Raw genomic sequence first — 20,863 nt, 5'->3', positions numbered from 1 at the left:
TTGCCCCTCCACCTGCCTCTCTTTCATCCTCCTCCACCCCCTTGCCCCTCCACCTGCCTCTCTTTCATCCTTCTCCACCCCCTTGCCCCTCCACCCCCTTGCCCCTCCACCTGCCTCTCTTTCATCCTTCTCCACCCCCTTGCCCCTCCACCACCTTGACCCTCCACCTGCCTCTCTTTCATCCTTCTCCACCCCCTTGCCCCTCCCACCCCCTTGCCCCTCCACCTGCCTCTCTTTCATCCTTCTCCACCCCCTTGCCCCTCCACCACCTTGACCCTCCACCTGCCTCTCTTTCATCCTCCTCCACCCCCTTGCCCCTCCACCTGCCTCTCTTTCATCCTCCTCCACCCCCTTGCCCCTCCACCTGCCTCTCTTTCATCCTCCTCCACCCCCTTGCCCCTCCACCCCCTTGCCCCTCCACCTGCCTCTCTTTCATCCTTCTCCACCCCCTTGCCCCTCCACCTGCCTCTCTTTCATCCTTCTCCACCCCCTTGCCCCTCCACCTGCCTCTCTTTCATCCTTCTCCACCCCCTTGCCCCTCCACCTGCCTCTCTTTCATCTTCCTCCACCCCCTTGCCCCTCCACCTGCCTCTCTTCTCTTTTTCCTCATTCTCTCCTCTCCTTACCACCTGTCTTCTTGTCACAACCCCCTTCTGTCCTCATCCTCCCTTTCCTGGGTCTCCCTTTCTAATTTACTCTCTTTATGTCACTTCCCCCATCCCCCCCTCCCCCTCTCCTTTAATAATTGAGTGGCCATGTAAGATGGCTGCCCTATGAACAGGCTCAGGATGCTGTATTCAGGCCAGGGGATCTGATGGGGATGTTATTAGCCTGTAGCACGGTTCTGTCCCAAATATCCCACACGTGTGTCCTTGAAAATGTGGCTCACCTACCTTTATTGGGTCCCCTGCTGATGACATCACAATCAGGGGGGCTGTGGGGAGAACAGCCTTCCCACCCCACCAAGGTCCCCCATTCCAGTAAGCCACTGCACTATTCGTTCTTGTTTTCGGCACAGCTTAGACTGAACATTTATATTGTAGATGAAGGTTGTTTTGAAACCAGTCAGCATTTAAGCCTTGGGGACATGGATGAGTAAGAAAAGTAGTATTTGTGTGTTGTGTGTGTGCACGCATGCAGAAGGGCAGGGGGAGTTGTAGAATAAGTGAGTAAGCACATTACTGTCTCATTCCCTCCCTGACCCCCCCCCCCACACACACACACGCACACGCACACACACACAGAAAAGGGACACAAACTGCCACCCTAGCAGATGGGAATAGACAACAATTAGCAATGAGTTTGGAAGTACTGATCGAAAAGAAGAAAACCACAAACTCAGGGATTGAAATGACGGTGAGAGTATTTCGTGCAGGCCGATGGATGCACACACATGCTCCAGTAATACATGTTTGCATTTGTGCTCATGGCTTAGCACTAAGTAATGAAATACAAATGTAATTTACAGCTTTCTGGCATTGTGTATGTGTGTATATACAAAATTAATTAACCATTATGTAATTTTAAACAACAGTGAAGTCTAAGATAGTGATATGTGATTAAGGTAAAATAAAATACAACAAAGAAAGTAAAATTAACAGATTTTTTTTTTTGAAAACAACCCATGTTTCATTTCTACTTCCCAAAATGTGAGTGTGAGGTCATGTTGTGTCTTGTTGTCGTCCTCCACACATCCTCCTCCTCGGAGCCTTGGTGTCTATCCTTGGGAGGAGAGGGGGAGGGCCGCACGCTTCTAAAAAACTGCATGGATACAAGGGGGGGTCGAGGGGGAGGGAGGGAGGCGGGTCTTTGTTGTTACGTAGTACAGTCAGTGTGTCAGACACAGGCCGTCACAGAATCAGCCAGTCAGTGTGTCAGACACAGGCCCGTCACAGAATCAGCCAGTCAGTGTGTCAGACACAGGCCGTCACAGAATCAGCCAGTCAGTGTGTCAGATTGAGTGTGTGCGGTTTGTGTGTGGAGGGGGGGCGGTGTAGCACGTGATTTGTGTGTGTGTCTGTGTGCGTATCTTTGTGTGCGTGTCTGTGTGTGTGTCTTCGTGTGCGTGTCTGTGTGTGTGTGTCTGTGCGTAAGAGATCCTCCTTAAGGGAGAGTTTTATCCTGCTTCAGTAACAAAGAATCAAAACCACACCCTTCCAAACTCTCTGTCTCCCTACACATTCCCCCTGCTACCTGCTGGGATGTTCTCCTAGGGTGGAACGTGGAATACAATTTCAAAACTAGTGTCAGACACTCAGATTCTACGTGCTCCTAGATCTTTCTTTGCAGCTTTGCTGCAGTATTTCCAGTGGTACATTTTAAAACGTGTGAACAAAATTAAGGGTGAAATAAAGAGATTTAATTTGCTTTTTTGTGGTTAACCAAAGGAAGCAGGGAGCTTTGCTCTGACGGTGTCGTCTAGGGAGCGCTGTGTGGATCAGAGGCTTTCTAACCCTCCTTCACTGATCCTCACGTACAGTCTGAGGGATCTGTGAAGGCTACAGATCACAGGGTCACTGTTGCCCACACTGCCGCTGTCCAGGAGAGGCATCCAGCAGGGAACAGAATCAGAATCAGAATCAGAAGGACAGACTCAGACTTGGGGGGTATTCAGGTTAGGCTCCCGGTACATCCTCCCTCCTTCCACACTGAGCGTTGCCGTGGTTATTTATGAATAGACGTTTTTGATTGAACTTCCTCTGATGTTGATCTGAGCAGCTAAAATCCCAACCCCCTCCCTCTCTAGAGCTTCCAGGCTAATCCAGGCCCAGCTCAACACGACCCACGACCTCACGCTCACAACAAGATAGGACTCTTTCACATCACGAGTGCCGACTGATACACATGTGTAGCACACATGGAGGAGTGAGGCTCATGGCAGTGATGTGTGGTCGACAAACAAACAACCAATCCAAATGCACGTGTGTGTGGGTGAGATGGAGCAGCTGGGAGGGGGATGAATGGGCCACCCCCCCGGCCCCCCTCCTCCTCCACCCAGATTACTGAGGCTCAGGGTGACACACCCACCTCCCCCCTTTCCTCACTCTGCCCCCCCGACCCTCCACATTCACTCAAAATCCAAATGTACAGCCTCCCAATCTGCCCCCCGTGGAGTCACATCTGTTTATGGAGAGACGTTCCCCTTAACTGTACACACATCCTCTCATAATCAGACTACACACACACACACGCATTCACTCAACAGACACGCAACACACATTCACACACTCACAGGGAGAAATAAACTAGCCCAATCTGTATTTTTGTTTTTCACAAAATGTGTAATTTATTAAAAGATGTCCTTTTTCTATTATTGTTTAAAAAAGTAGTCTGAAGAATAATACCACAAAAAGATGCAGTGAGAGAAGAGAGGAAGACAGCGAAGGAAAGGCTGGAAGGAGAGGAAGAGGGGCAGGGGTGTGCAGCAGAGGGGAGGAGAGAGGAGGAGAGAGGAGGAAGGGCAGGGGTGTGCAGCAGAGGGGGAGGAGAGAGGAGGAGAGAGGAGGAAGGGCAGGGGTGTGCAGCAGAGGGGGAGGAGAGAGGAGGAGAGAGGAGGAGGGGCAGGGGTGTGCAGCAGAGGGGGAGGAGAGAGGAGGAGAAGAGGAGGAGGGGCAGGGGTGTGCAGCAGAGGGGGAGGAGAGAGGAGGAGGGGCAGGGGTGTGCAGCAAAGTGGGGGAGGAGAGAGGAGGAGAGACAGGGGTGTGCAGCAGAGTGGGGGAGGTGAGAGGGAGAGGTGGGAGGGGAGACTACAGTCTGCTACTATTGTACAATATGAAAAAGGCAGTCGAAATAAACAAGACTTATTATTTCTGACCAATCAGCAGTGGTCTCTGCAGTAGAAAATATACATGGAGAAGACAACAAAAAAGTGCAATTGGTTTCTGTCACATGACAGTCATAGAAACCCAGGAGCAGGACAGGAAGCAGCCCTAACAACAGACCCAGGGTCAGATTCAACAGACTCCCCCATCAGTTAAGGGTGGGAAGGGCTGGATGCATTTGATCCCAGATCTGATAGGGTTCTGTAGCGACGTCTCTGTACCCATACAGAGCTGCTCGTGACTCCGGATTCAAAAGTGAGTATTGTTGCAGGAATTTGCAGGAAGATGAGATACATCAGAACGTCAATATTTTCATAAACTCTTCCTTTCAAGGTGTTGGTAAATATTTTTCAAGAGTTGTTGTAATTTCAAACAGATACTTTTGTTTTGAAGCATTATCAGGTTAAATTCATACCATATAGCAGCTGAATATGTCGGTGCAGATGTTCCTCTCCCTGCCGCACTCTGCAAGTGGTTTCGTTTTATACACTTCTCAACATAAAATGACACAAGATAGTTCTCCATTCAATTATACTGGATGAAACTTACAGCCTGCCCCAGAGATGGGCCCAAATTAACCACAGCACATCACTGCCGTTAATGAGAGTAAAGGATGCAGTCTTGTATTTATGTTGGTGTTTTAAGGAGATTGAGCCCAACAAGCAAATGGAAGCCAAAGTATAGAATGAAGACCGAAGGAGACTAACTGTCTGTGTACTGTCTTTGTATGAAATACAGGCAAACAATCACAATAGAAAATGCGTTGAAAGCAATAAATGCTTTTCTGTACATATTCTGTTTGGTAAAGGCACAGTAGTCCGATAGTCTATTCATACATTTTTGTACCCTTCTGTTTTCCCTTGTTAGTGATAAAGACCACAAACTAACCACTACAGCATTGTCCCCTGCCACCTCTCAGAGCCACAAGCCAAACAATGACATGTGCACAGAGAGAACATCAGCTGCCTTTTCGAATAAATACAAACAAATAAATAAATGCAGCATCAAAATCAACAATACGAATGAAATAAATTAAACTGTGGGCCTTCCTGTCGGTGAGTGGTTGTTGTCTCTCTGGCTGGTCGTGTGTGTATGATGAAGCCAGCCCGGACCACAGCGCAGTACTGTTTACCCTGCCCACTGGTGACCGCTGGAAACCTGCCGATTTCTAGGTCTGTTTTTATGATTCATTTTTATCCACAGCAACTGATTCAATAGATCTGTGACTTCCTGTCGCCAGTGTTCTTTGTGATGTCACATCCCTTGTTCCTTTGTCACAAATCTGTCAGCCAGGTCCCAAAGCAGGTCTCGGTTTACATTCTGGGTTGATGACATCATTGATCCTGTGTGTGTGTGTGTCTGTGTGTGGTGTCAAGGGACTCTCAGTCTCTTTGACGCACACACACACACTGTGTTCTGTACAAGACTTCTTCAAATCACTTGAAGACGTTTCATTCATGACTCGTCTTGTCGTTGTCACTGCCACTGCATCTGCTTCCTGTCACAGGCGGTGATGTCACACTGATGTGTTGGCATGACGATGTCGGAGCGTCGTTCCTCGGGAACAGAGCCAGGCTGTCACAGGCCGGAGCGCCTCTGTCATGAGCTCATGTGTAAACGTCCCCTGAACTGTCATCTCTGATCCCACACACACCCTAACCCTGCACTGTCATCTCTGATCCCCACACACACCCTAACCCTGCACTGTCATCTCTGATCCCCACACACACCCTAACCCTGCACTGTCATCTCTGATCCCCACACACACCCTAACCCTGCACTGTCATCTCTGATCCCCACACACACCCTAACCCTGCACTGTCATCTCTGATCCCCACACACACCCTAACCCTGCACTGTCATCTCTGATCCCCACACACACCCTAACCCTGCACTGTCATCTCTGATCCCCACACACACCCTAACCCTGCACTGTCATCTCTGATCCCCACACACACCCTAACCCTGCACTGTCATCTCTGATCCCCACACACACCCTAACCCTGCACTGTCATCTCTGATCCCCACACACACCCTAACCCTGCACTGTCATCTCTGATCCCCACACACACCCTAACCCTGCACTGTCATCTCTGATCCCCACACACACCCTAACCCTGCACTGTCATCTCTGATCCCCACACACACCCTAACCCTGCACTGTCATCTCTGATCCCCACACACACCCTAACCCTGCACTGTCATCTCTGATCCCCACACACACCCTAACCTGCACTGTCATCTCTGATCCCCACACACACCCTAACCCTGCACTGTCATCTCTGATCCCCACACACACCCTAACCCTGCACTGTCATCTCTGATCCCCACACACACCCTAACCCTGCACTGTCATCTCTGATCCCCACACACACCCTAACCCTGCACTGTCATCTCTGATCCCCACACACACCCTAACCCTGCACTGTCAGCTCTGATCCCACACACACCCTAACCCTGCACTGTCATCTCTGATCCCCACACACACCCTAACCCTGCACTGTCATCTCTGATCCCCACACACACCCTAACCCTGCACTGTCATCTCTGATCCCCACACACACCCTAACCCTGCACTGTCATCTCTGATCCCCACACACACCCTAACCCTGCACTGTCATCTCTGATCCCCACACACACCCTAACCCTGCACTGTCATCTCTGATCCCCACACACACCCTAACCCTGCACTGTCATCTCTGATCCCCACACACACCCTAACCCTGCACTGTCATCTCTGATCCCCACACACACCCTAACCCTGCACTGTCATCTCTGATCCCCACACACACCCTAACCCTGCACTGTCATCTCTGATCCCCACACACACCCTAACCCTGCACTGTCATCTCTGATCCCCACACACACCCTAACCCTGCACTGTCATCTCTGATCCCCACACACACCCTAACCCTGGCTGTAGCTCTGAAGTAATCTAAGGAGCGGTAAACATTGATTCCATTGATTCCAGGAGGAGATTCTTATTCTGTCTGAAACACCCCCACTTCCCTAGCAACCACGCCCAAACATCAATGACCCTCTTTGTTTTAGGGAGCATTCTGGATGTTTTATTTTCCATTTATTGAAGCCAGTTAAACAAACGGACTCTTTAAGCAGGAGCTGCTAACCTTTCCTGTTCTCCTGCAAGGTGATTCCTTATGCTCAGAATATTTATATTCTTAATAAATTGTGATTATCAACACAGATTGTATTAACATGGACTCATAATCCTAACTCAGTTTCACCAAATGTTTTATAGAAAACATCCTGTCCATCCTTTTAGGAACTATGAACAACTTCACAGTACACCTGTAACCCCTCTCTCCTCCTCTCTCCTCCTCTCTCCTCCTCACAGCAGCTTTGGTGTGGGCATAGTCACGCCAGCCTGCTCCTTCTGGGCATGCTCAGTGCGTTAGGTCTCACAAGGGGCGGAGCAGACTGTGGTCTTGGGGGCGGGCCGGCTCGAAGGCTTGACTGTGACCGCAGACGGCTGGCCGCGTCCCTGACAGCTCTCTGAGGTCATGCTCTCTGCCTGCTGCCTGGCAACAGGCTGGATGTGGCACCCCATTGGCTGCTGCTGGTTTTGGGAATCGTTGTAAGGTGTGGTGGACGAGATGGAGCAGTCTTGTGTCGCTGGACTGCCCCTGCTGGTGGACAGGGGAGGGCAGGCACCGTCTGTGTTCCCTTCTGGTCTCTGGGTTTGCCCCTGTGAGAGGAGCAGGGTTTAGTGGGGGAGAAGATGGGCGCCAGGTGGACCCAGGTCAGGCTGGGCTCAGACCAGCCGCTGGCTTTGAAGCAGGACGTTTCTCCCTCTCTTTCTCGGCTCTCGTCCTCCTTCTCCTTCCTGTTGTCCCCCTGCCGGCTGGCGCTGGAGAGGTTGTGCGTGGTCTGGAGCCCCCCCTGGAGCCCCCTACCAGCCCAGGGGAAAGCGGGGCGCTCCTCTTCCTCCTCCCCCTGCCCTCCTCCGTCCTCTTCTCCGTCCTCTCCTCCGCTGGGGCGGGGTTGTTTACGGAGGGCGGGGGGAGGGGCGGCGGGCTCGGACTCCGGCCAGCTGAGTCTGCGTTTCTGGAGGAGCGAGACGGGGGAGAAAGAGGGGGGGGAGAGAGAGGGGGTGAGAGAGGGGGAGAGAGAGGGGGTTTTAAAGAGGGGGAGAGAGAGGGGGTTTAAAGAGGGGGAGAGAGAGGGGGAGAGAGAGGGGGAGAGAGAGGGGGGAGAGAGGGGGTTTAAAGAGGGGGGGGAGAGAGAGGGGGAGAGAGAGGGGGTTTAAAGAGGGGGAAAGAGAGGGGGTTAAAGAGGGGGAGAGAGAGGGGGAGAGAGAAAGACAGGAAAACAGGGTAAGTGTCCAAAACCTTTGTCTGTTTTCGACAGTTTTGTCAGCGTAAACATGGAGCAACAGCAGTCCACTGACCTTGACTGGAATGTGCCGCTGGTCCCTGTGCTTGTGTGAGGGGGTGCAGCTGGAAGCCCCTGGTGTGGGGGAACGCTCAGGGGGGGCCGAGACGGCGGGGGGCGGGGGGGCTCGGGGGGACACGTGTGGAAACCACAGCTTCAACATCATTTCCACCTGTAGCAGGGTGTCCAGGTGCTTCTCCCTGCAGAGAGAGAGAGATGAATGCCACAGAGGTTAGAGGGTCTCAGGAGGAGAGGGGGGAGGTGGAGGAGAGGGGGAGGGGGAGGTGGAGGAGAGGGGAGGGGGAGGAGAGGGGAGGGGAGGGGGAGGAGAGGGGAGGGGGAGGTGGAGGAGAGGAGAGGGGGGAGGTGGAGGAGAGGAGAGGGGGAGGGGGAGGTGGAGGAGAGGGGAGGGGGAGGTGGAAGAGAGGGGAGGGGGAGGAGAGGGGAGGGGGAGGTGGAGGAGAGGGGGAGGTGGAGGTGGAGGAGAGGGGGAGGTGGAGGGGAGGGGGAGGTGGAGGAGAGGGGAGGGGGAGGAGAGGGGGAGGTGGAGGAGAGGGGGGGAGGTGGAGGAGAGGGAAGGGGGAGGAGAGGGGAGGGGGGAGGAGGAGGAGAGGGGGAGGTGGAGGAGAGGGGGAGGTGGAGGGGGAGGGGGAGGAGAGGAGAGGAGAGGGGGGAGGTGGAGGTGGAGGAGAGGGGGAGGTGGAGGAGAGGGGAGGTGGAGGAGGAGTGGTTCTTACCCGCCATTTGGTCTCCGTTAGAACCCCTACGATCCTCTGGATTCTGTCCATAGCAACGCTCTGCTGGAAACTACTCAGACCTGTCAATCAAAGCGATACAACTGAGTCACATATACAGAATATTTTTGCCTGAATCAAACACACAAAAACACACACACACACACACAACACAGACACACACTGCACAGACACACGCGGAGCCCACCACGATCGAAGCGTCCTCTCTTCAGTCCGTGCAGCAACTCCAGCAGCGGTCTGACGAAGCCTTGCAGCTCCGCACACTGAAGCAGAGAAGAAGAAGAGAGTCTAAACACAGACCACACCCCTCTCCTCCACCTGTACCCTGCTGTCTAAACACAGACCACACCCCTCTCCTCCACCTGTACCCTGCTGTCTAAACACAGACCACACCCTCTCCTCCACCTGTACCCTGCTGTCTAAACACAGACCACACCCCTCTCCTCCACCTGTACCCTGCTGTCTAAACACAGACCACACCCCTCTCCTCCACCTGTACCCTGCTGTCTAAACACACAGACCACACCCCTCTCCTCACCTGTACCCTGCTGTCTAAACACAGACCACACCCCTCTCCTCCACCTGTACCCTGCTGTCTAAACACAGACCACACCCCTCTCCTCCACCTGTACCCTGCTGTCTAAACACAGACCACACCCCTCTCCTCCACCTGTACCCTGCTGTCTATAACACAGACCACACCCCTCTCCTCCACCTGTACCCTGCTGTCTAAACACAGACCACCCCTCCTCCACTGTACCCTGCTGTCTAAACACAGACCACACCCTCTCCTCCACCTGTACCCTGCTGTCTAAACACAGACCACACCCCTCTCCTCCACCTGTACCCTGCTGTCTAAACACAGACCACACCCCTCTCCTCCACCTGTACACTGCTGTCTAAACACACAGACCACACCCCTCTCCTCCACCTGTACCCTGCTGTCTAAACACACAGACCACACCCCTCTCCTCCACCTGTACCCTGCTGTCTAAACACAAACCACACCCCTCTCCTCCACCTGTTCCCTGCTGTCTAAACACAGACCACACCCCTCTCCTCCACCTGTACACTGCTGTCTAAACACACAGACCACACCCCTCTCCTCCACCTGTACCCTGCTGTCTAAACACAGACCACACCCCTCTCCTCCACCTGTACCCTGCTGTCTAAACACACAGACCACACCCCTCTCCTCCACCTGTACCCTGCTGTCTAAACACAGACCACACCCCTCTCCTCCACCTGTACCCTGCTGTCTAAACACAGACCACACCCCTCTCCTCCACCTGTACCCTGCTGTCTAAACACAGACCACACCCCTCCCCCTTTCCTCCACTCTGACTCTCCCACCTTCTGAGTGAAGACCTGGTCTCCCTCTGTCTTCTCCTTCTCCCTCTCCTCATCCTTGGGTTTCGCGACCTCCGACCCCTGGAAGCCCTTGACCTCCGCGTGGCCGGCGAAGCCGTCGCACGCCCACTGTGACCCGGGCCGGCCCAGCCTATCGGCCTCCTCCTCCGTGGCCCCGCCCACGTCGCCCAGGGCGACGGCGTGGGAGCGCTCCGTCAGAAAGACGTCCGCGTCATCTTCCGCCTGCTCCGAGTCGCTGAACAGGAAACTGTCGCTGGAGCTCAGCGAATCAAAGGAAGGCTGGCTGGAAGTGCTTCCTTGTGACTGCATCCCTACAGGCACACAGTTAGAATGATGACACTGCATTAAAGAGAGTTTATTTACTGTACATGGTACACACACACAGAGAGAGAGAGAGAGAGAGAGAGAGAGAGAGAGAGAGAGAGAGAGAGAGAGAGAGAGAGAGAGAGAGAGAGAGAGAGAGAGAGAGGGAGACAAAAACACCCCCATCCCCAAATGAAAACGCCCAATTCAAAATGGTGGATGAGGCAGTGGCCTAGTTTAACGTGGTGCAGAGTATCACTGGGATGGGGGGTAGGGAGTGGGCACAGTGGTGGAGCATGTCTGGCTTCCACTGAGGAGAGCAGGCGGGAGCCTGAAAGTAAAACATGAGGGGGAAGGGTGTTTGTAGAGTAAGCAGGAGTGAATTGGAAAAAACGACAGGCAGTCTCTCTCTCTCTCACACTCATTCATTCTCTCTTTAACTCTTACTTGCTCTTTTGCTCAATTGCACTCTCTCTCTCTCTCTCTCTTCCTCCGCCTCAGGCGTCCTGTAGCCCCTCCCCTCTGTCTCGTTCTCTCCACCCTCCCCTCTGAACCACACTCGCCCCCCTCTTTCCCCTCAGTATTTCTGTAAACCCTGCATCTCTTATTCTCCTTTCCGACGCCTCTCCCCACCCCTCCAAGCACTCATCCAGACTCAGTCTAGGAGGCCATGCTGCCCTGCTACGCTACGATCTAACACACTGGGAAGCCATACCTGTCCTGTACACACAAACACACAGATTGTTTATCTAGCCAGGACGCTGGGTACAGATGTCTATGCATACACACAGGCGATAAACTGCAAACATAACGGGACCTTTCCTGCCATGTGTACACACACACACACACACACACACACATACACATACACACACTGGTATTGATCCACTCCTGTTTGAGTTTCGGTGGGACAGAACGCACTGATTTACCAGGTCCACAGAGTAACAACAACACAACTGTCCTCAGACTAGTGTTTTCTTGGAGCATGATGTCTAATCGCTGTTTCTCTAGGAGAGTATAGGGCTGGCAGCCGGAGATTTGAACACAGCTACGATCACTTCCTCTTGAACTGGTAGTGTCAAAATCTACCGCTGGCATTCACTAGTGTTGTTCGTTTTTTTTTCCCTCACTCCTTTTCATGTTATGCCTTTGCTTCAGTTCAGATTATTAAACGCATTCTGCGTTGTTTATATTATATTTTTGTACAGCAGATAATAAAGAACCAGAAGATCACAGTTCTAACCGTATTTCAGCGGTTAGGAGCCCACTAAGGAACCAGACACAGTGCAACAATGTCGAAACTACGATACTACATAATTACATGTAGGCTATATACAGATACGATACAGACAAGGTAAGATTTGTAGTTTTTAAAATCAGATAAGTGGTTTGAATGTAGGCCTATATTCGATTTAGACGAATAACAAATCATTAGGAATACCACTGGATTTGTCCAATGTAACAAAGCAAATTCCTGTGTAGTCTAGCCGATTTCAAAAAGTAATAGTCTGTTACTCACCTATGACACTTCTTCAAAAACCCCAGCAGTTAAATCAGCTGCAGTTACCAGAAATGTTGTAACGTCCCTTTCCGTTCTTGTAAAGATAATACCGTCTACACTCTCCAACCTCCGGGATCAGGACCAGTATCCCCTCACACACAACCCGGCTGCTCATTGGCTTGTCTCTTCACGAGCTCGTTCCATCCACGGTTTACGAGCGTCAACATGTGCATGGTTACACGTGACCGCTAGTTGTGCGTGCCATATTCGGCCAGTCATTGGCTGCTTGACTGACAGAAACGCATGCTACTGGACAACCTATTCAGCCCGTTACTGCAATACTTGTCGTTGATTGGTGGTTTCCTCAGGCTCTCAGAGTCCTGCCCATACATGTGGCGCTCGTGTGTGTACTACGGCTGAGAGCAGAGACGCTACGGTGGCGTCATCAGAACATAGATATGTTAGCCGCACAAGTGCACAATGCTCTGTGAATTTATTGTACAAACAAATGTGTATCATCATTGTACACATTTGTCGAATGTCATGTAATTGTCCGAACTATTTATCTAGCCTAACACTCAATAATCAACGATTCAGTTAATGTGGATTCATCAATAGGCCAGCTCACCAATCCAGGATTCTACTTTCAGACTCACACAGCGGGCCAATACAGACTACCTATTTCCTCACGTGCGGGGTCGGCGAAACCACCGCCCCTGTGAAGGAGACACTGCTGTAATAAACCGTATAGCTCGTGACCCCACACCTTGATTATTTTCTTGATATAGCTGAAACACAAAATGAATGCTAAATGAACAGGTCCACATAACAGGTTATCAACACAGTCTGATTACTAATGATAAAACAATCTTTACTTTCAGTTCAAAGACATTTATTTAGAATTTCTCATGAAACAGCCCTAGACTATTATCACTATTTTACATGACGTCAATTCCTTTACTGTTAAAAACCAGCTAACTCAGTTCTAGTTATCAATCCTAGGCATTATATTTACATTTAGTCATTTAGCAGACGCTCTTATCCAGAGCGACTTACAGTAAGTACAGGGACATACCCCCCGGGCAAGTAGGGTGAAGTGCCTTGCCAAAGGACACAACGTCATTATGCACAGCCAGGGATTGAACCGGCAACCTTCTGATTAATAGCCCGATTCCCTAACCGCTCAGCCATCTGACCCCCATATATGACTAGGATTCCTCCTGAGTAGGTCTTACCAAGAGAACAAGATTCTATACGTTGAGGTTTTCTACCTCATACATAATCCAGTGAACTGTGTGAACCCAATGAACCGTCCCCAACAAACAAAACATATCAAATCATCAAAAATACACCCCATCTACCCAGTCCTTATGTAATCTAATATAACAACAAATTATTTTTTCACTGCAACAAAAAAGAAAATCAGATTTAGTTTGGTATCTTTAGATTCACAAGAGAGAAACTCTTGTATGTGTGTTGCGTGAGTAACAAAGTAGGTCTTTACAATCCTCCCCCCACACAACCATCACTATGGTGTACAAACATACTGACCTCCTTCTTCAACATATAGCTTCAACCAGAGCCACGTAAAGACCTATCTGGCTTCAACCAAGCCTATCATTGTGCCTGGCTCATGTATATTACCATACAATTTAACATTCTCCGTTTTCCTACACAGATTAAACTATGATTAGGTATATTAATAAAAAAATATATGAATAATTAAAAAACAATATTAAAGTTTAGACAGTGCATTAACTGTTTCGTAAGTGCAGATACGAATTCACCTTGTATTGTTGACTATTGGGATTACAATAAAGAAATACTTGAGATTTAGCAGTATGTTTTGGGCCAGAGCGTTTAATAACCTTTGTGTGCTGTTCTGAAAGGCACGAGGAGCCACTCAGTCAATTTACACAAGCAGTCCTCCCCCTTAACAGCATTCCAAAGCAATACGAACTCAGTGACCCCCTTCTGGGTTCCTCTGGGTTCACATGGGATGAAGACCCCCCCCCTATCCTACCCCCCCTCCCTACCCCCCCCCCCCCCCCCCCCTCCCTACCCTTTCACCCTTCCCCCATACTCAGAGACAGGGTATTTTCCTCTTGTTGCTACAAGGGTTAAACTGGTATATTCTGGATCATCTGGTAGGATTCCTCAAGAGCAAGCTGGTACTGCAACCGACCTTGGTGAGAGTTCAGCACACCCAATCTGTCTTGAGTGGAATGCAAATTCCAAGAGTTTCAACCAGGTTCCATGAAAAGGAGATCATTAGTTTCAAAACAAGATAATTAGCCTATAGATATGAGAGTTCTGGTAGCCTACATGACTTTGTGACAAGGAGTTTTGGCTTAGGGGAAACTGTTATGGTGGATGTCCTCGAAAACCCTCACTGGATAAATGCCAGTATAGTGACCACGAGTGACCCTTGAAACATGATCCCATGTCATGCTTTCCAAAACAAGATGAGTAGTCTAGTTACTTCTATCTTTATAACTTTTACCGTTCGTTGGGTATTTTGCAACAATATGTGTCATTTGCACTCCTGACAACATTTCCAAGAATTTTCAGATTACTCAGTGTCCGTCAGGACTGTGGAAACAAAGGGTGGTGTTTGTAGGTAGGAAAATATAGAAGGCCGGGTCGCCAGGTGTAAGATTACATCTGTAAAAAAAAAACCCAGGTAAGTAGGCAGGATTCATAAAGTCGTTCTCCCCGTCTCGGATAACCACAACCTAAACTATTATTTCCCAGAACAGACAGCATTGAGGAGAACACAGCATCTAGATTTCCTCTCACGTGTTGTCAGCCGGCCACACAAATCTTGAACGTGCATGAATGCTTAAGTCTGCGCTTGTGAATGGGAGAGAAGTAGCCTAACATAAAAAATTATAAAACCGGAAAGCCGGAAACACAGCAACCGCCTATCACTGTTCTTTTAACATCTGATTCAACTGAAAATACGACATGTCATTACATACTGTATATGTATGCAAATACATTCAACAACATGGTCACTTGAAAATGAAGCGCTTTCTCTGGAAACATCGGGTATGTTCGCAACAGCCATTGTACGCGTGGCCTACAAGACTAGTGGTTGGTTCTGCTGGTTTTGTGAATGAAAATAGTCCACGCCTCTCATGTGAATTCTTCCAATAGTGTTGGCAGATAAACATTTGTACCACCCCCTTAACAACCTGACCGACCAATGCGATGCGGTTGAAGGTCTTCTGCGTTGCATAACATCATGTCAACGTTTTCACGTTTGAGAGAACCAGCGTACAGTGTGGCCAAGAGATTCATATGGAGACACAAACATACATATTCAAACGGGTTGATCAATGGATAGAAAATATGTCCAGCAAACTTTAAAAAAAATATATATACATGAAAGACCTAGGTACACCAACCCCCCTAAACGTATAGCCTAAAATCAATCTTTAAGATAGCATTTTGACACTAAAATTGTAAAGTGGAAAAATTGACCTGAAAAGACTATCAAACATCGATCTTAACATATTTTAATACAGTAGACCCAACACTTGCATGCGAAGAACAGCACGCTCAATAATGTAGCTACGTTTTCTGCTCTGCTCTGGAGCCTCTTGGTCTCTTCCAAGTTTCCCCTCTGAGGTTACAGACAGGACATGCTAGTCGATGGATAGAAGTAGTCACTGTAGGGTCTAGTAGCGGCGGCTAAAAGCTTTTTTTTATTAAATTTTGCGGCGGGCAAAAGCTTCTCTTTAAACACTAAACTGTACTGACGTGGTCTACTCGAAAGTTTAGTATTTTGCTGTGGTTGTGGCGCCCCCGTGTGTCGAGGTTTGCCCTTGTAATTCACTCCTTTTATTATTTGCGTCAATTAATTACAAAACACCCATTTTGTAATTTAAGTAGTAATTTAAGTAGCAAAAAAATTATCTGATTGTTGCAGCCTACTGGCCTAGCCAGCGCTGTCCACAGCATTAATTGTAGCCTACATCCAATAAAACTAGACCTGTCCAAGACCTGTTTTTACCAGCACTCAACCAATTAAACGTCAGCAATTTAATTACTAGTAAGCTTCGTTGTGTCATTTGTTTGTTTGTCTTCTCACTAAGGGTACTTATGGTTTCACGTTTGTGTGTATGTATAGACATATAGTGTATGTATACATACATACACTACATGTCTTCCCAAATGTATGGATGAGCCTGTGTATTCACAAATGCACACACACACACACCCACACACACACACACACACACACACACACACACACACACACACACACACACACACACACACACACACACACACACACACACACACACACACACACACACACACACACACACACACACACAGCTCTACAAAACGTTTCTGCTCCTATTTGAATTATTCATTTTCACTCAGGGGTCATCCTGTTGAGAAACTAATAATCAATTCAAAATAAAATGTAAGATATGAAATCTATCACTTTCCCTTGATGTGTACTTAATTTTTCTTTCTTAACAAAGAAAGCAAAATTGCTTTCTTATTCACTCTGTCACACACACATACACACACACAAGTCTCTATTCTCAACTTCATCATTCTCACTCTCCCCCTCTCCTCTCAGGCTCCCCTGACCCCCCTTTTCACCCCCTCCCCCCCTGCCCTCACCAACTGTTGTGTCACCCTTTCTGTTCACTGACTAATGCTGGATTCATTCCCGCACACTTGCTTGCTTCGGCATTCCTCAGTTCTCTCTCTCCTCTCTCTCTGTCTGTCTTTCTCCTTCTCACTCTCCATCTCTGTTTCTGTGAGGCGTGCACTTGTGCCCTGAACATCAGCTTGATCAGCACACTGGCTGCTAGAAGTTATTTACAGAGTTCTAGAAGCAGGCGGGAACCCATTGGACCTGATAGCCTCTCTTGCTCTCCTCATCCCTCCATCTGCGACCAACTTTCTACCTCATTTGTCTGTGTGTGTGAGAGGAGAGCTGACATGGACTGTGTGGGACTCTCTCTCTCTCTAATACTTCTGGTTTTGCAATGGACACACATCCAGGCTGTTGGTAAGATGTTTATCACTATAATCAATGTGAGAACGGTTCACTTATCATTTTCGTTGGGGTGTGATGCTGTTATCTTTTATTAATCTAGTGGTACAAAATAAGTAGCTTTGCAGTAATAGCATTTACATTTTTCATTGTAAAATGTTGACTTGTTAGTAGAAGTTGTTTTCAAAATAGGGGATAGTAATGATTTATTTAGTAGTGAAGTTATAATTTAATGCTGTTGGATTGAATTTGTTTGGGGGGGATTGAATGAAACATTAAGAATTAGTGAAGAACTTCATTGAGGTGTATCATACAATCTCAATCATACAGACAACATGCAGTAAATACTGATACAATCCTCTCTCTTCACTTTCAGAGACTTACTGGGCCTACAGAGGTACATTCTTGTGTGTGTGTGTGTCTCTCTCTCTCTCTCTCTCTCTCTCTCTCTCTCTCTCTCTCCGTCTCTCTTTCTTCCTCTTTTTCTACCTCTTTCTTTCTCTTTTCTACCTTGATTTCTCTGCATTAGTTACAGTTGACCATGCCGTCGCGACAGAAACAGTCTCCCAGACACACGGGAGAGTAAACAGGGTGGGGGAGCGGAGGAGAAGAATAAGAAGGGGAGGAAAAAAAGAAAGAAACGGCAGGTGCATGAGGATGGAGAGATGGACGGGGGGGGTGGAGGTTAGAGGAGAGAAGGAGGGAGATGGGGGGAGGTTAGAGGAGAGAAGGAGGGAGATGGGGGGAGGTTAGAGGAGAGAAGGAGGGAGATGGGGGGGAGGTTAGAGGAGAGAAGGAGGGAGATGGGGGGGGTTAGAGGAGAGAAGGAGGGAGATGGGGGGGAGGTTAGAGGAGAGATGGGGGGAGATGGGGGGAGGTTAGAGGAGAGAAGGAGGGAGATGGGGGGAGGTTAGAGGAGAGAAGGAGGGAGATGGGGGGGAGGTTAGAGGAGAGAAGGAGGGAGATGGGGGGAGGTTAGAGGAGAGATGGGGGGAGATGGGGGGAGGTTAGAGGAGAGAAGGAGGGAGATGGGGGGAGGTTAGAGGAGAGAAGGAGGGAGATGGGGGGGGAGGTTAGAGGAGAGAAGGAGGGAGATGGGGGAGGTTAGAGGAGAGAAGGAGGGAGATGGGGGGGAGGTTAGAGGAGAGAAGGAGGGAGATGGGGGAGGTTAGAGGAGAGAAGGAGGGAGATGGGGGGAGGTTAGAGGAGAGAAGGAGGGAGATGGGGGGAGGTTAGAGGAGAGAAGGAGGGAGATGGGGGGAGGTTAGAGGAGAGAAGGAGGGAGATGGGGGGGAGGTTAGAGGAGAGAAGGAGGGAGATGGGGTGGAGGTTAGAGGAGAGAAGGAGGGAGATGGGGGGAGGTTAGAGGAGAGAAGGAGGGAGATGGGGTGGAGGTTAGAGGAGAGAAGGAGGGAGATGGGGGGAGTTAGAGGAGAGAAGGAGGGAGATGGGGTGGAGGTTAGAGGAGAGAAGGAGGGAGATGGGGGAGGTTAGAGGAGAGAAGGAGGGAGATGGGACGGGATGAGACGAAAGGATAGAAAGTTGTGGCTGGTGTTTCATTGTCACACGGCACAATGAGCCATGTGTTTATTCAACACTGGACACACACTGGAAGCCTAGTGCGCGAACAATGACTCTGCAGACCTGAATAGAACATGGCTTACACTGTGTCTTTTCACCACAGAACATGTAGTATACTCTATGATACCATCTCTGCCAGGACAGAGAAGGGTGAACCTTCTGATATCAGACAGAGATGCACAGACCAGCTGACTTGAGATGCTGTTTCCCAGATATTTCATGGTCGTATTGTCGCTGTGGTTGAACTGTGATGAGCAGTTATGGTGGTTGAAGTGTGAGCTTAGAGAAGTATTTCACAGCTGCTCGGTCATTAGAAATTGACAGCTTCTGTGTGTATGTGTGTGTGTATGCGTGTGTGTGTGTGCGTACGTGCGTGTGTGTGTGTGTGTTTTGTTGTTCCCAATTGTATTAGGACAGCGACAGCGTGGTACGAGAGGTGAAGCTAGGCAATATCATTATATTAGATTATTGTTGCTTGCTTTTATTCTACAGGTACACTATTGCACTTTTGAGGTTCATGTTGTTTAATTTGTAACTTGTTTAACTGCATGCTCTTATGGTTCTTCCCATTGGCACTTATTTGCTTTTCACAATGTATGCTTCATGTTTGGCTACTCGCAATGTTTTGGGGCTATCTCATTGTTATGATCAGTGACCTATGCTCTTTTGTAAAGCTCTCTCTTGGAAGTCGATTTGGATAAAAGCGTCTGCTAAATGAATAAATGTAAATGTAATGTAACACAGACACACAACGTTTGGTTCACAGTTACCATGGGGACCTCCATGACAACCCACTGTGGAGCTGTGGGCTAGTCTGGGGCTTTTTTGTGGAGCTAGCTAGGCCCGACGGGGTGGCAAACAGGCCCTTTAATCCTGCAGGAGAGGGAATTCCCCCATAGCTCACTGTAATGTGTTGGTTTGTGTTCCTGACTTCTCGGAAACAGCCATTGTGATGTTATGAAGGTTACAGGTCCACATTCAGCAGGTAGGAATGAGGGAGAGATCGTTGAGCGGTTTTTCTTTTGGCAAAGAGATGTTGATAGCTTCTGTCTGAACCATGGATATGATGTTTTGATCACGCATGAATATCTACTGATGAAATATCTTGCAAATTATCCTTTTCCGGCTTGTAAGTATTAAACAGCAGGCTTAAAATGATCTGAAGTCCTTGTTTGTCGGTTCATTGGGCGCTACATCAATTCATGTCCCTTCACCCAAAAAGGATTTCTACTAAGCTGAGTTCCAGCTGCAGTCTTTGTGCTCTGTGTCTCTCCTCTCCTCACAGAGTCTTTCAAACTCTCCTTTCCGACTTAGACTCTTTCTTTTGCTTGTCATTTATTCTGTGACTTAGTTGACTATTCAGTGATAGTTTTTCTTTTTCACTTACTGTCTCTTTCTCATCTATAGCTTTTCTGTCCTCCCTCCCTGCTTGGTAAAAAAAAATTCTATCTATCTCTCTCTATCTCCCTCCTTTCCATCTGTCTCACCCTAGTTTTCTTTTTTCAGTTATTCGTTCATTTATCCTGTAAGATACTTTTGTTTATCCTGACCACTCAGCGTGACTCTAGTTCCTGTCCTGTAGTTTCTCTCTCTTGTCGACCTCACGACCTCTCTACCCCTCTTATCCTACCCCACTCTGTGCCCCTCAATCTCTCTCTGCTCCCATCTCTCTGCTCCCCTCAACAGCCCAATTAGTAGGAGGTTTATGTGTGTCACATCACAAGCACAATACACCGTCAGGAATGCATGACGAAACACTGGCTCTCACGTTCTCACACTCACACACACCCTCTCTAACATTCTAATACTTAACACACACCCTCTCTAACATTCTAATACTTAACACACACCCTCTCTAACATTCTAATACTTAACACACACCCTCTCTGACAGTCTAACACTCTCACAAACATTCTCTCCGTGTTTCCAACGTGCTACAGAAGTCCTGGTCTTACTCATTTGTCATCTTATGTTCTGTCACGCTCCCTTTCACCTCCCTTTCATTGTGTTGTGTATCACTGGCATGTAGCAACCATCTTAACCCTCGTGCTGCCTTCGGGTCACATGACCCAAAGGTTCATAACGAACCATCGTTGTGTTTACCCAATTTTACCCA

The 20,863-nt window shown here is 48.9% G+C and overlaps 1 protein-coding gene across 1 annotated transcript; it reads right to left on the bottom strand.

The window, feature by feature from the left end:
• Window positions 1-6,878: 6,878 nt before the first annotated feature.
• LOC136943719 (circadian-associated transcriptional repressor-like) lies at window positions 6,879-12,299 on the bottom strand. Its single transcript, XM_067237139.1, is given in 8 exon segments — window positions 6,879-7,478; window positions 7,481-7,886; window positions 8,230-8,413; window positions 8,951-8,967; window positions 8,969-9,030; window positions 9,156-9,231; window positions 10,322-10,650; window positions 12,162-12,299. Coding segments are annotated over 7 exon segments (1,317 nt in total). The 5' UTR covers window positions 10,649-10,650; window positions 12,162-12,299; the 3' UTR covers window positions 6,879-7,233.
• Window positions 12,300-20,863: the final 8,564 nt, after the last annotated feature.

This window comes from Osmerus mordax, chromosome 6, assembly GCF_038355195.1.
Source record: "Osmerus mordax isolate fOsmMor3 chromosome 6, fOsmMor3.pri, whole genome shotgun sequence".
NCBI lineage: Eukaryota > Metazoa > Chordata > Actinopteri > Osmeriformes > Osmeridae > Osmerus > Osmerus mordax.
The sequence above is the reverse complement of the archived record's forward strand: the minus strand, read 5'-3'. Positions and strand labels throughout refer to the sequence as shown.